This window comes from Heloderma suspectum, chromosome 12 (genome assembly GCF_057233095.1).
Source record: "Heloderma suspectum isolate Gila_16-S chromosome 12, 16-S_ref, whole genome shotgun sequence".
NCBI classification, from domain to species: Eukaryota; Metazoa; Chordata; class Lepidosauria; order Squamata; family Helodermatidae; genus Heloderma; species Heloderma suspectum.
The window spans coordinates 26,550,742-26,569,121 of record NC_139469.1 but is presented as its reverse complement, the minus strand read 5'-3'; the positions used below and the strand labels follow the sequence as shown (position 1 = coordinate 26,569,121).

The 18,380-nt window shown below is 44.9% G+C and overlaps 1 protein-coding gene across 1 annotated transcript in view; it reads left to right on the top strand.

Moving 5' to 3' along the window:
- Positions 1 to 2,652: 2,652 nt before the first annotated feature.
- The window catches only part of LOC146336747 (ectonucleotide pyrophosphatase/phosphodiesterase family member 7-like), a 39,818-nt gene continuing 24,090 nt past the window's right edge, over positions 2,653 to 18,380 (top strand). The window contains exons 1-2 of the mRNA XM_084819217.1: positions 2,653 to 2,956; positions 12,829 to 12,974. Of these exons, the coding sequence (XP_084675343.1) occupies positions 2,701 to 2,956; positions 12,829 to 12,974 (402 nt within the window). The 5' untranslated portion in view covers positions 2,653 to 2,700. The remainder of the gene's footprint in view (positions 2,957 to 12,828; positions 12,975 to 18,380) is intronic.

Genomic DNA, 18,380 nt, shown 5'->3' with positions numbered 1-18,380 from the left:
TTGCCCTGTGCTTCTCTTCTCCATCTTTCAAAAGGCGGACCCAGTCATTCTCACTTGGCCAGGAACTTCCCTTTCTGTCTGCCCGCACCCACAGGGCCTTTGCTCCCATATTTTCTGTTATCTCTGGAAATCGCTTGGTGCAGCAACGGCACTCTTTTCCCCCTAACAGTCCGTCAGCATTCCTTGGCCCAGTGGAGGCTGGTGGCTCCTATTCCAGTGGGGCAGTGATTCCGCTCTGGGTTTCAGTCAGAACCTGTCAGAACTCTAAAGGAGCTCTCCAAGTGGCTGAATCTATTTTGGGGATAGGGTTCAGCACTTTGGATAGTTCCTTTAGGGTTCTGACTGGTTCTGACTGGAACTCAGAGGGGCTTCACTGCCCCACTGACATCAGAACCACCATCCTCCACTGCCATGGCCACAGAGTAAGGTCTGTGGGGTCCCCCATTAGGGGTTTTTTTTTTTGCCTCTAAATATTTTTTGTACGTCTGCAGATATTGGGGTTCCCCCAAACTGATGCCTCCCTCTTGCTCGTGGGTGATGCTTAGGGGTGTACGAATCCCACTTACCATTCCTGTCCAAGCGTCCACAGGGTGGGGGGAGGCAATCCGTCCCTCCCCCTGGAATCCTGCCCGGCCAGCTCCACTCCACGACGTGTCCTCAGAGCCACCGGCTGGGCCCGTCCACAGCCAGACTTCCATCCGCTGCCATGCTGAGGCCGAAAATGGCATCTGGCGTAGGGGACGCCATCTGCATCCCTACTCTTTTCAGTGATAGGCTATGTAAATATTTACGTAGCCTATCATGGCAAAGAGCAGAAACGCAAATGGTGTAGCAGTAAATATTTACGTAGCCTATCACCGAAAAGAGCAGGAATGCAAATGGCGTCCCCTACGCTGGATGCCATTTGCGGCTGCAGTCTGGGCCAGCGGATGGACGGCAGCAGCGGATGGACTCTGACTGGCCGGCAGCAGGTAGGGTCCGTCCGGGGAGGATTTTGGGGTGGGGGAGTAGTCCGTTCTGCCACGGACTCCAGGGGGCCGGATTCTAAAGAATCCAGCCTCATTGGAGTCCATGGCAGATTTCTCCGCCATGCCTAGTGATGCTGTCTTGGCTACATAAGCAACGACAGTCATAGCCAGAGCATCGGAATTAAAGGGAATGATAAGAGTTCAGCCCCACATTCTCCAGTTCCATTCCCCACATCAGCAAGAAACACAGTATGAATCACCCTATAGGATCAATGAATTGCAGTAATCCTCATCAGGCAGAAGTCCTCCTCCATAGCAAGTTTGGACTACTTATCTAATCCAGCTATCCTTCCGAAGAAAACCCTGTCTCTTATTTCTTGCTTATTAGGGCTGTTATGCAATTAAGTGGCTGGCTGGGGAATGCTGGAAATGGTAGGAATTTTTTCTGTCTAAACATGAATAGGATTGTGTCCTTAATGACTTACAGTGCAATCCTAAACATGTTTACTCAGAAGCAATCCCCACTGACTTCAATGGCACTTCCTCCCAGGTAAGTGAGTATAGGACTTCATCAATAACATTTACACGAAGTGACATTTGGATAAAAAAAAAATTGCTCTAAAGCAAAAAGCCCACTTTCTTTGTTTTTAGAAGATGCATATCTGTGTTATAGCAGCTAGCATCATTTTAGAAAAAGTATCCCTCTCCCTTTACAATCCCAGAGACACACGACTATGTGCATATATACCTGTAACTAGCACTGGATTAATCCATCAGTTCCTCATTTTTCCAAACTTCCATCCCATTTCCACATCAGTTTGCAGGGTGGATTAAGTCTGCATGAAAATTCAGAAGCGTTTTTGTGTGCATTTCTCCTAATATACACAATTTTGCCGAATATATGCATTTTGTGCAAACAATTCATTTTGGTGTGTTCTTTTCACTAATATATGCATTCTTGTGCACACACACACACCCAGTATATGCATTTTTGTCTGCATTTCTTGACTGGAGAACTGCATCACAGCTTTCAGAGAAATGCAAATACCAACAGATAACTGCACTTCAATTCGTTTATTGGATTGGGAAATGTGAATTTGATAGGTTCACATTAAAATGTGAACCCCCCTCCCCAAATTCTCCTCCATCCTACCTGAAACTCAGGACAACTTTCCATGCATCTGATGAAGTGGACTGCGGTCCACAAAAACTTATTACACCATAATAAATTTGTTAGTCTTAATGAGCCACAAGACTCTTTGGTGTTTTTGTCTAAGGTGGTCCTTGACATCTGCAGTTTTTATATGTCCTTGTATTTTAAAAAAATACAGTTTTAATGGTCTGCCTAATTAATCAAAGCCACCTTTCCAGTTCATCAAAAGGTCTTTTTTCATCTAACCGGTTTATCACTTAAATACTTCATCCCTTGTGTTCATCCATCAACGAATAATTTATTTGCCTTACCTTGCTTTTTATGCTCTCATTCCCCTGAACTAAGAGATCTCAAAAGATAGATATATATAGATATATATAGATATATATATTTATAATGTTATTAACATTTGGCCTGTTTCATTCCATAAAAACTGGCGATATCAAGAAGATGGCGACGCAGCTAGGAATAATCTTATCTCTGTTGAGCTTTGCTCTTCTAGATTAAAATACACCGGAGAGTAGAAAAGCAGAGGGCTAGGAGTAAAAACATTCTCTTTCAACTGCCTGGCAGCTCAACATGAAGATGCAAAACACACTCGCTCTCCATTTCATCCTCCTGGCTGCAGTTGCGTGCAATCCAGTTATCCAGAATGAGAGAAAAGGAAATGGCCACAAACTCCTCTTGATCTCCTTTGATGGATTCCGGTGGGATTATGACCAGGATGTAGAAACACCAAACATGGACAACTTAGTCAAGGAAGGAGTGAAAGCAAAATACATAACTCCTCCCTTTGTGACCATGACTTCGCCTTCCCATTTCACAACCATCACGGGTAAGCCATACACCCATCCCATAATCTTTTGGCTGTCCCTGTTTACCAGGGGACAGTCCCTATTTTCTGGTTTCCATTCCTGGTAAATCCCTATTCCTATTATGCCCCTAGTTTATTTAGTTCTTGTTTGGGAGGTTGTGCCTTCTTAAAATGTTTCATTCAGGGATGGGGAAACCCTTTTTCCTGTCAAAGTCAGCATTACTTCAGTCGAGACTTGTCTGGTTCCACATTCCAGTAATGGGTGCAGCCAGAGCCAAAAGTGGACAGAATTATGGATGTGACTCTTGCCTTGGTTCGGAGAAAAAAGAAATGTCTCCTTTCCCAAGTTGCGCAAGGTTCCCTCTATCAACTTTGTAGTTGGTGGACACCACAGGATGGAGTAAAGGATATCAATAATTAGGGCAGAGTCTGTAAAAGAGCCTGAGAAAATGGGGCCCGAGAAAATAGGGCATGGCCCGGGGAGAGATAGTAGGGCTTCAGCAGGGTCTAGATATCTGGGTTTGGAGAGGTCTGCATTGACCCATGGGCCAAAGGTTCCCCACCCCTGGTTTAGCATGACTTACTGGAATTATCTTTTTTCAGGGTTCAGCTCTTTCTCCGGGGTCTCTCTGGGTTACATTTCTGAGGGAAGGTGCAAGTCTTCTGGTTGGCCACTGTGAGCAGAGCACCAGTTTTTTGAAGGCCCTTGGGAAAGACACCCTCCATGGGCATCTTCTCCCTCACCTTCACTGAGTCTACCTTATCACCACCCTTGTCCCCAGCTGCTCTTGCTCATCATCACTACCAGTTCCTTGCTTGACAGGCAGAGAGTCAGGGAGCAAGGAGGCAACAGCAAGGAGGCGAGAGCCAGTGTGGTGTAGTGGCGAGAGTGTTGGACTGGGAGCTGGGAGATCCAGGTTCTAGTCCCCACTCGGCCGTGGAAGCTCACTGGGTGACTTTGGGCCAGTCACTGACTCTCAGCCCAACCCAACTCACAGGGTTGTTGTTGTGAGGATAAAGTAGTGAGGAGGAGAAGGAGGATTATGCACACAACCTTGGGTACCTTAAGGAGGAAAAAAGGCAGGATATAAATGTAATAAATAAATGTAATAAATAATATTGCTGCTCCTCCTCACTACCAGAGTTCTCTGGTAGTGAGAAGGAGTCCCTGGTAGTCTGGGCCAGAGTGAGAGGCAGGTGAACAATCTGGTTGCCATGGTGAAGAGGAGGAGCAACTCCAGGGGGCTCTTGTCAATGGACCCTGCTGGGGTGAGGGCCCTTGGCAGGTGCCTGACCATACCTACCCTTGACACCCTAACTGTGGGAAACAGGATGGTTGACTAGATAGGCCCGTGTTCTGATCCAGCAGGGCTATTCGTCTGTGATGTATCTTCTCCCCAGTGCATGCACACCTAAATCCATGCATGTGAACACTAAAATACTAGGCACCACCCAGCCTGCTGTTTCACACAACACCACAACTGCTGAGGTGTATTTCGAGGTGTTGATAACATCTTTGTAGGCTGATTATTGTTGTGTCTTCTATGTTTTTCTAGTATGTCTTTAACACTATCTTGGCTTTTCAATCCATGGACGACTTGGCTATTGAAAAGTAGATGGATATAGCACATGACAGCTAAAGCAGAGCCTTTGGCAATGTGTGGTAATTGGGGGTAAGGGTGTCCTCAGGCACACTGGTCCTTGTTTTTCATGACAGGGGTGTTAGACACAAGCCTGACTGATTTCATATGTGAAATAATGGAGAGTGTGCCATCCATACCAGTTTATTCTCTATTGTATCTTCAGGCTATTCCTACTTAGTAATAAAGAGTATTTATTTATGTATTACTTTTTTATATCACCCAATTGCTGAAGCTCTTTGGGCAGCTGACACCAATTAAAGCCATAAAATAGAAGACAATAAAATACAGAATAATTTTTTTTAAAACTACAATATAAAAGTAAAAATAATAACCAAACAGAAGCTAAAAGCTAGAAGCCGTGCAAAACTTTAAAATACAAAACCAAAAGTAAAACAAACTAAAAAAATGCCTGGAAAAATAAAAAGGTCTTCACCTGGCTCTGAAACGAGCACAATATAGGCACCAGGCGAACCTCTCTGGGAAACACATTCCACACCAAGGGTGCCACAGCAGAAAAGGCCCTCTTCTTACTAAGCCACCCACCTCACTTCCTTTGGCAGCGGCTCCCCGAGAAGGACCTTTGAAGCTGCTCTTAGGGTCCAGGCAGGTGCATGTCAGAGGAGACAGTCCTTTGGGTAGCCTGGCCCCAAGTGTGTTGTCCCTGCAGTGGGCGTTGAACTCTTAGGTTAGAGGTGCCAAGATAGTGATAAATCAGATTCAAAAGTTTATTTACAAGGAGACTGTATTGGGTAACTTACAGCACACAGGCATACCCAGTGGTTGGATCAGACAGCTTCTCTGAACCATGAGCCATTGGGTCAAATGGGTTTTATACATGTTAGCCATGAGGCAGCACAACGCTAGCAAGTGCCCCTCGCGTTCATTCTCAGCATGGACTAACCACACCAGGTTCTCAGCACAGCCACCTGCAGCTCAGCATAAACACAGAGCTTCACTTCTCAGGCACAGCCTGACAAGGCTTTCTACTCGTTAGTAAGGAATGTGCTGAGAAGGCTGTTATCGGCCTTTTGACTCATCTGCACATGCTCGGAGGCTTACTAGCATGGGAATTGCACCAATAATGAACTTAAGCAAGCACAATACACCAAGCCGTTTAGGGCTTTGAATGTTAGTAACTTTTGACTAAGGGGCTGGATTAACTGTTACGCTAAGCATGTTACAAAGTGTGATCTCATCCACACTGGGACCGTACTAGTCTATTCTGTATTATTATTCACTCCACTAGTGAATTCAGGTGGTGAGTGCCAACAGGAATGGAGCCAAGATGGGGCACTGAGAAACTAGAGGGAGGCATCAATTAACCAGGATAATGAGCCAGAATCTCTTGGCAAAATCTCCTGACTTAAGGTCCGGTGCACAGTAGTAGATTTCAGAGTCTGAAGCATAAAGGGTTTGTGTTAGATGGATTGAAGAAAAGGTTTATGGTGAAAAACCTAGGGATGTACGGAAGTCACTTACATTTTCGAAGGGTGACATTCATGGGGGGGGAGGCGCTCCGTCCCTCCCCCCAAAATTCTGTCCAGCCAGCTCCGCTCCGCAGAGATTCCTCAGAGCCGCTGGCCGGGGCTGCCCACAGCCGGATATCTGGCTGTTGGGCAGCCTGCAGGGATGCAAATGGCGGCTGCTGTAGCCGCCGCCATTTGTGTCCCTGTATTTTGCCGTGATAGGCATCGTAAATATGTACGTAGCCTATCACGGCAAGCAAAAAAAACAACAACGGACGCAAATGGCGGCGGCTACAGCGGCCGCCATTTGCGTTCCCTTTTTTTCACTGTTTTAGCCTACGTAAATATTTATGTTGGCTATTACGGTGAAAAAGAAAAAGGAAATGGCGTCCCTGCGTTAGCCGTGATAGGCTACGTAATTATTTACATAGCTTATCATGGCTATGATGAGGAAGCGAATGGCGGCCGCAGACGTGGCCGCCATTCGCAAGTCAGCGCGGATGGCAGCAGGTAAGTGCTCCGTTTTGCGCACCTTTCATGGGTTGGGCGGCGGGGGCTTCGTTCCGCCACGGGTTTCGGGGGGGCGAATGCACTGGCATTCGGCCTCACCGAGATCCGTGGCAGAATTCTCTGACATCATTAGAAAAACCTAGAAGGAGAGTGCAGATTATGAAACATAACAGACTATGCCCACAGCGAGTGGAAGAATGAGATAGGAGAAGAAGCACCACTGGATGAGACAAAGGAGGAGCAGGTGGAAGGATAATAGTGGATGCACAAAGGAAGAGTAATACCTTAAGCTTAAGGCAAGGAAATTTTGATGAGTCCAGGGGCCAATTTCCAAACACACCCCAGGATCCATAGGGGCTTAAGTTCTCCCCGCCACCAATGAAATTGCTACCACCATGCCACTGATTTTGCTGCTGAAATTCGGTGGCACCACACCAAAGAAAACCCCATGATCTCAAGCTGGGGGGCGGGGCTAGGGTGGCAACTTATTGGATTTTTTTTTCATTTCTGAATTTGCGCAAATTCGCTCCTGCAAAAATGCACAAATGCCCCCCAAATGCACATTTTCACGCTTTAGCCTATGGGGGGAATGCACACTTTCACCAGTTTTGAAAAAAAAAGTCTGTGTCTTTTTGTCTGACAAAATTTGCACAAAATTCCCAAAGCTTAGAAAAACAGTCCGAAAGTCGCAGAATCTGCCCAACAGGGGAAAAGCCACTCTACTGCTGAATCCCACTGGTCGGATTCATGAAAATCCAAACTCATTTTGTTCCATTGCAGATTTCTCCAACATCACTATTTGTCACTTCCTCCCACTGTTCTCTTTTTATTTCTCTCAGTTAGACTCTTAGGGTCCCTGGTCTGTAGTAACTCAGATATAGATTTGTGTTTGTATATGCAGGTCATAACCATTTTGCATTCTTCTTCATCTCTTTCACCATCACCTTTTTGCACCTGGATCCAGTTGATGGACCTTCAGATGCTAATAAAAATCAAAGTAGATCCTTTCAGGGCCTTCTCAATGGCTGCTTCCAGGCTCTGGAACTCCATGCCAAGGGAAGCCAAGCTGGTTCCTTCTCTGCTGTCCTTCCACCGACAGGCAAAGACATTTTTATTCAGGCAGGTTTTTGACATGTATTGTAAGCTAGTCTGATGGGTTGGGTGCTGTTTTTATTTTCTTATTGTTGTGGTGGGTTTATTTTTAATGGTGTTTTTAATGTATTTGATTTATTATTGTTTTAATTATATGTGTTGTTTATTTTAAATGTTGTCTCATATTGTCGTTAGAGTGCCATTTCCTTGTAGAAAGGTGGAGTACAAATTAATTTAGGGTGCAATCTTATGCATGTTTAGACTGAAAAAAAGACCTACAACTCCCAGCATTCCCCAGCTAGTTTGGGACTTTTTTCAGACTAAACATGCATAGGACTGCACCCTAAATGAATAAATTAGATCCTGCAAGCCTGAAGTCTGCCCATGCCTGCCTTAGAACACCGGGGACATCATGTAACTTATCACCTACTAAGCTATTCCTGTGCTCCTCCTCCAAAAGTGGAGGTACCTCTGGAACGTAGGCCCCCTAACCAGTTGCCTCACTTGCCTCAGTGACTGAGCCGGCCCTGAGTGCAGATCAAAGGATTTAAGACAAGAATCAAAGCTTGCAAGCATCGAGCTCCATTGCTCATGCTGTTCCGTTGACCAAAGTCACGCATTTTTGCATGACTTCCCTTTCAGGACATGACTATAGGGTCAGCTTCAATATCTGTCATGTAGAACTTTGTTCTTAAGACCAACACTGTTGTTTTCTCTCTTCCCTGCCAGATGTTCTGACTCATGCTCTGGTACATCATCATTTTTAATTCAGCAGAATACTCTAAACTGGGTCTTTTTACAAAAGATTCTATGGCTCAGCTTTTAATTGTGGGCAATGCCCTCTGCCCACAGTGGCTCTGAACTATCACGTCTCTCTTCCATTGCATCTGCCAAGGCAGGTCGCAGACTTGCCCACTTCCTTCCAACTCATCTCATTCAGGTTTCATCTTTTTCTGCTCTTCGAAGCCTTGACAATGTTGCCCATATCTTACTGGTCTCTTTCACTCATCTGAAAGCCCAGGACTCTGAAGCATGCCTAGGGTGGTCATGTGTCCTACTCTACCAAAGGTAGTCCTCTATTTGAAGAGCTGTCAGGGGACAAACCTTTGTTTGATGGTATCCTGTATTTCCAGGATAGGGGGGTCTCTTTCAGCCCTAGGGCCAAATCCCATTTTGGAGAAGCTCTCAGGGGGTGCATTGCACTGGTGGGCAGGGCCAAATGCAAAAGGGGTGGAGCCAACCCCCCCATGCCAGCATATTAAAGCTCGTACTGCCACTAAGCCATAGGAGAAGCATTTCAAACTTTTAGAATGGGCAATGCACCAAATCTGGGAATGCACCAAATGATTGGTGGCTGGGAGAAAGGGGCGTGGCCACCAGATGGCCATCACTACATCCTGCGGTAGTGAATTCTATAATTTAGCTCTGCACTGTGTGCAGAAGTCCATCCTTTGATCTGTCCTGAATCTCCCACCAATCAGCTGCATAGGATGTCAGAGAATTCCGCCCGAATTTTAAATGGGATCGAATTCTGACAAATCTAGTCAGCGGAATCCTCCTCGGAACGTGGCGGCCCGGTCGACCCGGATCGGAGCTCACGCGGACCCTTTTTTATTTTGTCTGCCGAACAGCAGATTTTAAGAAAATAATCACGAAAATAAATCCATAAATCGGAAATGGAGGAAGAAGAACGCGAACAGCTTTACCCTTTTTACGAGGCATTTTCCCAAGGTTTTCTTTCACTGGGGCTGAGTCGCGAAGTCCACGGAAATCATCCATCTTTTCTGTTTATTGTCTATGGAAGTGAGGTCAGGTCAGGTCCGGTGAGGTGAGGTGAAGTTCGGTGAGGTCAAGCGAGGTGAGGTCAGGTGAGGTGAGGTCCGGTGAGGTCAAGTCAGGTCCGGTGAGGTCAGGTGACCGGACGTTACATAGGGAATCCCCACGAAAGGCCTTACTCTTACAGAGACCGGCGGCAGGCACACGAAAAGGATTTTTCGGTGGTACATAAGGTATTATTTACATAAGTTCGGGGAGCCAAAAAAAACGGGGGAATCCTGGGCATACGGATGGCAGGGCCGCCTTCGGCTCTGCGGAATCCTTGCAAAGCAGAGCCTCTCTGTGAGGATTCCAGGGGGGGGAACGGATCACCTCCCCCCCCCGCGGATTCCCCATTGGAATGGATGGTGGGGAATCCATACATCCCTAGGATGACCCCGAGTTCTAGTATTTTGAGAGAGGGAGAAAAATGTCTCCCTATCCACATTCTCCACACCATGCATAATTTTGTACGCCTCTGTCATGTCTCCCCTTACCCTCCTTTTTTCCAAGCAAAATAACCCCAGCTGCTGCAACCTTCCCTCATAGGGGAGATGCTCCAGCCCCTTGATCATTTTAGTTGCCCTTTTCTGCCCTTTTTCCAGCTCTATGAGTCTTTTTTTTTTTAGGTGTGGTGACCAGAACTGTACACAGTACGAATGGGGCTGTAGGCAAAAGGAACAGGGTCAGAACACCAACAATACCCACATATTTTAGCTTGAAACTCTTACTGCCACTAAGTCTCAGCGGAGGTATTTCAACCTTCTAGAATGGAGGGGAAAATGCACAAAAGCTAGGAAACCAGAAATGATTGGCAGTCAGAGGAAAGGGGGTGGGGCCAAGGCAATAGGATGTGGCCCTTTGAGAAAGCTCAGAGGGCTAAATTTGGCCCATGGGCCACAGGTGTGACACCCCTGCATTTGTACAATATGGAAGACCATTTGCTGGGTTTTCCTTGGGATTTCATGCTCAGAAACACAGAGATATATATTTTTTTAAGGCTGACTATGTTCAACAAGTTCTAAAAATCTGTAATGCAATTACGTGTTTATATGCACTCACTATTTACTGGGAATTAATTAAAAGAGACAGGCAGATACGCTTATATGCTTACAAACCATCCAACAATTTTTAATTAATATTCCTCATTAAGAGCAACTTCCCATAAAGTAAATACATTACTCAGATAATGATTTCATTAGTATCTGAATGTGATTGGAAAAAAGGATTATCTTTGCTACAAATTAATTCTAGGATGCTGTACAGCGTGTGCCAATAAAGTGTGGAGGGGTGAAATGGTGGAGTCTTCCTGTCTTTTTGGCTCACACATATTGGCCCAACATCAAAAGTTGCTCTGTATCCAAGATGGCAACAGATGGGTTCAGATCACTCAAGAAAGTGAGCCAAGCAGCATAGTATTGAAGAAAGGGGGGAAATCAAAGATCAGTAGCCCAGCTGCCTGAGGGGAAATTATTTCACAACTCCAAATTAGAGGCATGATCCAGCTCTTTTGTGGAGGTGCTAGAAACTCTGGTGCTTAAAGGAGCAGGAATCCATTTTAACTATCAGCTTTCGAAAGGAAGCTGGTGCTTGAGGTTTGGCTGAAATAATATAATTCTACTTTGCAATTCAGTGCAGAGAGCTACTGAAGGGGGGGGGGGAAACCAACCCCAAGTACGTGAATGCCATGTCTTGAACATATTTAAAGGGACTTGTCTCCTTTTTTAACATATTTAAAGGAACATCCCCTATTTGAACATATTTAAAGGGACTTTTTGAACATATTTAAAGGGACTTTTTGAACATATTTAAAGGGACTTTTCTCCTATTCTTTCCTAAATTGCCGATCTCCTACACCACATCTCTCATTTCATCTACCTACAGAATTGCCTGGCTTGAGTAGTTCACATTCTTTAAAGTAAGCAGTAACCTCGAGATAATCTCCATCACAGAGAATTGATTTCTGAAGACCTCTCCACACTTTCCTGGGAGTAAGACCCATTGACTATAGTAGGACTTCTGAAAGAAAGAAAGAAAGAAAGAAAGAAAGAAAGAAAGAAAGAAAGAAAAGAAACAGTGGTGCTTCATAGCACGGCCTGTGGGGACATGAGCAACACGTGGCCTGCAAGTCACATGCGACCCTGCAGTCCCCGTAGTGTAGTTTTAGCACTACAGACTGCTTAGAGGATCAAATGCCACTTGTTCTCTAGCTAAGGTTGACTGTTTTAGTGCACAGTAACAGTTTTTTCTGGCTCCCCGTGGAGTGCGTAGAGGAGGTGCCCTGTAAAGTGCAGCTCACAGGTTTTTTCCAGGGTTTAGGATCCAACGAAATTGCCCATCCCTGCTATATACAGAACAAAAGTGGAAATGGTTTCCAGTCCTTATTTAGATTAGTTGACTTACATGGCCACATCCCCTGAGTTTGAAGGCAGCCGAAAGAGGCTGGTAGACTGGCCCCAGTAGTCACCAGGAGCTCAAATTGGGGGAGGCAATTGAATGCACCCTCTCAATGTGACCACAGACCACAAACAATTACTCGTCACAAGCATCTACATTTCTAGAAAGCACATGGCTTCTATGCAGCATTATTTCAAACAATAAATGGGCAAATGTAGTAAGCATGCACGTCAAAGCCACAAATGCCTTTGCTGCTGCCTTTTTTTAAGGCTATTATTTGGTTTCTCTTGATTACAGAACTGTAGAGATGTTGGAGACATCAGCAACAGAATCAAATGAGTTCGGATTTCTATGAATCCACCCCATGGATTCTGCAGTGGACCGGCTTTTCCCGAGTTGCACAGATTCTGCAGACTTGCTGACCATTTTCTTTTTTCTTTGTTTTTAACTTTCCGGAGTTTTATGCGACTTCAGTCACCAAAAAATATGTAAAATAAAATACACTGGCTGAAAATGTGCATTTACCCCATAGGCTAAAATATGAAAATGCACATTTTGGGGAGGATTTGCTGATTTTCACAAGGGCAAATTTGTGCAAATTCAGAAAATTGGGGAAAATCCGATTCTGCCAATGAGTGGACGATGGAACAAAAGGCACCTGACAATGCACAAAACACAGATAGAATGGAATTTACAATATCTGTACATCCCTACACAGCTCTAGCAGTTATTATATGGAACAAAAAAGTAGCCAGAAGAAATGCTCTTAAAGTACACTGCTTTTTGCAATATACCATCCAAAGAGTATACTTTTCTTCATGCTGCATCACTTCAAGTCACACCCAAACTGGGGTATTGGCAAGGGAGCAGAGAGGCCCAAGAGCCAAGCAGCGTGTCCATGGTCACAGAAATCCTAGAATGCCTCCTTCCCCTTGGACCTTTTCATCATTTTTTGTTTGTAATTTTCTAGGCCGCTGGATTGAAGATCATGGGGTCATCCATAATATGATGTTCAACACAGAGACTCTGAGAAAGTATGGCTTCAAAGAAACACAGAACAAGACTGAGTGGTGGGACAATGGAATTCTACCACTTTGGATTACAGCTCAAAACCAGGTACTAGATGCGGACTAAGGTGTGTGTATGGGCAGACTGATGAAAGAAAGAAAGAAAGAAAGAAAGAAAGAAAGAAAGAAAGAATATGAATAGATGGATAGATTAGATAGATAGATAGATAGATAGATAGATTCATTTCAGAGCTGCTGAAGAATAAGTGAACCAAAATATTTTGCTTTAGGTCTTTAATATTTCTGTAGTATTTATCACAGTAATACAAATCCCTCGTAACAAATTCACTGTAGTACAATCTAGCCTTCTGGTGGTAGCTGGGGCCACACTGGGGGACGGGGGGGCCACATGTGGCCCATCCCTATTCTAAATTTTGCTGAGAATCTTCCCTCCCCCCCCCCGCACTGAAATCTGACATGGCCTCCCTGCGCATCACATGAAATCTGTGCTGAGTAGAAGTCATATGTATGCACATCAGAACACCCAGAGACCTTTGGATTAGGGTCGTGTGATCCAAAAATATAGATAATCTATTATTATTATTTCATTCCTATACCACTCCATAGCCGAAGCTCAGCTCTCTGGGCTGTTTACAGCAATTCATAAAAAAAATGCAACAACAACATTACAAAATATAGCTTCATGATAAAAAAACAGTCTAAGGGCACAATCCTATACATATTTAGACAGAGAAAAGGCCTACAACCCCCAGCATGCTCCAGCCAGCGTTGCTGGCTGGGGCATGCTGGGAGTTGTAGGCCTTTTCTCTGTCTAAATACGTATGCATAGGATTGTGCCCTAAATTTTTTTTACAAAAATTACAAAATTTAAAACAATTTAAACAGCTAAGAACAGTTGCAGTAAGCATTTTTGTAATAATAGACCTGTTCAAGACAGCAGACAGAAATGCCCCATTAAATGCCATTAAATCAGGGGCTATTAAATGCCTGGGAGTAGAGAGCAGTCTTAACCTGGTGCCAAAAAGACAGTGTCGGTGCCAGGCAGGCTTCAGTGAGGAGCAAGTCAGGGGGCCACCACTGAGAAGGCCCTCTTCCTTGTTACCACCTTCGGAGGCTCCCTTGGAGGTGGCACTCAGAAGAAGGCCTCATATGTTGATCGTGGTGTCTGGGTCCATTCAGGTTGGGAGAGACGGTCTGTCAGGTACTGCAGTCCTGAGCTGCAATTTATTTTAGCTACATGGAACCTCCATGTGGAAAGACTGTCTACCTCTCAGTTCCAGATTCTGGGGACAAACCACAGAGCGTGCCTGTCTTCTTTGTGACATGCTTGTAAGCTTCCATGAAGCATAGGGCTGGTCCACAACATTGGACAAGAAATGGACCTTTGGTCTGATCCAGTCAGGTTCAGCTTATATTTTTATGTGCTGGGGGGAAGGAAGACAAGAAGTATAGGGCCTTCAAATTTCTCCCGCAGTCCATGTGTAACATTGCTTAGAGAGGTACCACGGATATCAAAGAAACCCACAACAGATGCAAATGAGTTCAGATTTCTATTAATCTGACCTGTGGATTCCACAGAGGACCAGCTTTTTCTGCATTGCGCTGATTCCACAAACTTGCAGACCATTTAAAAAAAAAAATTGTGCAGGATTTGTGCAAATTCGCACTTGCACTAATCGTGAACCAACCTACAAACAACCCAAAGCACCTGGGCTCAGACATCACGGTAACAACCTACGAACGAGCCAATCATAGGTTACTATTCGAAAGCAGACGTGGTGGGCGTGGGGGAGGTAGTGCACCCATTCTCACCCACTTGTTCATGACAACCCATGGGTTGTTCAACCCATGAGTTGTCATTACGTGCAAACCAGGTCAGTATGTTCACTTGCCTCTCAGTTCTATGCCAGTGGGTAATCCCTTGTTGGCTGTGTGAAATTAGAAAAAAGGAGTTCCGTCATACCTCACCTTCCTTTACCAAAACCGAGTCATATAGGAATAAAAAGAAAAGGTAATTGGTCGTTATTAGGGCCTGCGATCTCTGACAAGGCTTAGGGAAGGTCAACAAAAAGGGAAACGGAGAGGCAGAGAAATGGGTAAGGATAATCTGATGATAGCTTTGCCATTACCTAAAAGACACCTTGTTCATGCTGAGGAACCAGGCCAGAGACAAAGGCTTTATAGGACTAAGTGAAACCCCATTAGCCCCTAGGTCACCTGACTCAGTAGCTGTAGTGAGTAGCTCTTTCACTTTCTGCTGTGGTGGTGCCCAAGCACAGAAAAGATCAGTCCAACAGGCCCCTGGGGTTTGGCTGCCAGAAATTCCCAGTCACACTCTCTTATTATACAGATATATTTGCCATTAGTTGATAAATTAATTGCTTAATCAGTTAGGAAGCAGATGATAAATCAACAAAACATTCCTTCGTTGGTTGACAGCTCTTGTACCTCTTGCTTTGCAGCTGGCAGCATGTGTCTAATTCAGTGCAGAGCAGTGGAATTTGATGCCAACAAATGTTACTTTGGCAATCCAAGGATTAAATGTAATAAATGTAGTTTATTTGTTTATTTTGTGATGCATCGATCTATCATGGAGGGAGCAATCCTATGGCTGCTAGACAGCGGCTACACGGCCATAGGATATCTGGTTTTCCGGGAACCAACCTCAGAACAGCCCTATCCTCTGCGCTCGCAAGAGGAGCATGGAGTGGCCGAAAATGGGCATGTCTGGGCATCCTGGGGCAGGGAAGGCAGAAATGCCTGTACGACACATCCAATGTGTCGCACAGTAGCCTCCTCCCCTGCTCTGCCCTCCTGCAGCTAGACAGCCGCAATTGGCTGTCTAGTCGCAACCTAGTCTAGTCGCAATCGCAACCCTGCTGTCTAGCCGAAAATGCAGGGCAGGAGAAGTGCAGACGGAACAATCCCCTCCATGCTTCTCCTGCCCTGCTTTGGATAGGTGGTCGCCTCCAACTTCAGAGGTGGCCGCCTATCTGAATAGGATTGCGCCCTTAAAGACTTTGAAGTATTTCTCTAAAGGTACGTTATGATACTTAGTCCAAGACTGAACAGAATGTCAAGAGATGCAGCAGTCTTATGAAACCCCAGCCAAACAATATCACTTGAGTCTTTCTTTCTTTCTTCCTTTCTTTTCCTTCCTTCCTTCCTTCCTTCCTTCCTTCTTTAGTTCTACTACATCTGCAACTTCTCTTAGCAATGTTGAATGTAGCTACGGTTTCTTTGCCCTTACATCAGGGTGGGGGAGGGAGAAGAGTGATGCTAATTCGAATGACACACGGAATGGGAATTTTTAAATGCTCATGCAGCTAAAGGTTAAATCTAGCTCATGTCAAATTGAAAACAGTCTTCAAAGTGAAACGCAGGAGCAGCTGAAGTTACAAAGCACTTTAATTTGAGTACGCAAAAGATATGATTTGAGGCGCGGGGCGGGGGGGGGTCAGCCCAACAAACCTACCAGCTGTCACAGTGCAAAACTTTTCAGCAATAATAAGGATCACTATGATAGTCGCAATAAAAGGAAGGAACCATAATAACAGGAAATAATGTTCCCAGTAAAACTGGTAATATTGCAATTTTATGGTTGCTAGTAAAGTTGATTATGTTAATAAAATGGGGAGGCAAGAACAGTAAATACCCTCTTGTTTCTACATAATTATATTTTCATAGAGTGTTATTAAATTGTTTTCTTGGAATTAGGAACGGGAGGAATTTTCCTGCCAGATTTTTGTCTCCAGTGGGGGCAGGGGCTCAGTGAGAGTGGCTCGGGAGCCATGGGTTTGGGCGGTCTGCCAGAATCCTGGACCAAGACAGGCGCCTGCACCATCCCCACCAGGTACAGGCTAAAAGAGGTTCAACAGGCTAAAAGAGGTTCAACACCCCTGATTTATATCCTGTTTTCTATTACTTATCCTTAAAGGAGCTAACTCTCTGGTTAAAAAAAACTCCATCATTAAACCCAGACGTCCAGAACAAACCAATCAATCACTAATAAATCCTCACAATTAAGTTTATGGGGTCAAAGTGCAGTTGTATCTGCCTAGTTACCAAGGGAGTCAACTCCATTGAACTCAATGGTGCCTTCTTTGACTGCATAGGTTCAACTTGTAAAACACAGGGAGCTTTAACAAAAGATCTTGAGCCAGCTGAAATTCAGCCTTTAGCAAAGCTTTCCAGAAAGCAGTATCAGCATTTAAACTGCTAGAATGAAGTAGGAACCTCAACGAAAAGGGAAAGATGTAGGCAGCCCAGTGAAGGCTGGTGGCTCTGATGTCAGTGGGGTGGTGAATCCGCTCTGGGTTTCTGTCAGAACCAGTCAGAACTCTAAAGGAGCTATCCAAAGCATTTTGGGATGTCCCACTAACATCAGAGTCACCAGCCCCCACCAATCCATCCTCTGCTTATTTTCCTCATTCTCTGACTTCCTCCATGCTAATCTGCCACAAACAGTACAACTTGAAAGCCTTGTTATCACCTCATCATCAGAGAAAGTAGCGTTGGTCAGTTACAGCTGATGCAGCAGTTCTTGCACTGAAAAAAGCTCCAGGGCTGTACTCCCCTTCATTCCCGCTCTGCTACACCACCAGTTAACAGAATATTCTTACTGTGCGAACAAGGTCCGTGTCTGTGTGTGTGTTGCAGGAAATACACAACACCACTTACACCCGGTTAACCTTTAGCTGCATGAGCTTCTTAAAATTCCTGTTCCGTGTGTCATTCGAATTAGCATCACTCTCTCTCCCTCCCCCCGTACCACTCCACATCAGAAGATTTTGGAGCGATGAACGACAAAGATTTAAAAAATAACAACACCAGGTTAAAACAGTTACAACATTTTCTTTAAAGACAAATCCCAATCAGGTCGAATTTAATAAATCACAGCTGGTCATGCAAAGAAGGCCTCTCAAAATAACAATGTCTTCAGGAGGCGGCAGAAGGAACACAGCATTGGTGCCTGCCTGACCATCAAAGGCAGGGAATTCCACAGGATATATGTGGAATATATATATATATATATATATATATATATATATATGAAGGTAAAGGTGTCCCCAGCCAGTCGTGTCCGACTCTAGGGTGCGGTGCTCATCCCCGTTTCTAAGCCGAAGAGCCAGCGCTGTCCGAAGACGCTTCCGTGGTCACGTGGCCGGCATGACTGAACACCGAGGTGCACGGAACGCTGTTACCGTTCCCGCCGAGGCGGCACCTATGTATCTACTTGCAATTTCTTGCTTTTGAACTGCTGCGTTGGCAGGAGCTGGGACTGAAGACGGGAGGTCACTCCATCACGCGGCACTCAGGGCTCAAACTGCAGTCCTGCAGACCTTCCAGTCTGCAGTTCAGCATCTTAACCACTAAGCCACCATGGTGTATGTATGTATGTATGTATGTATGTGTGTGTGTGTATATATATATATATATATATATATATATATATATATATATATATATATAATTTATTTCATTTCTATACCGC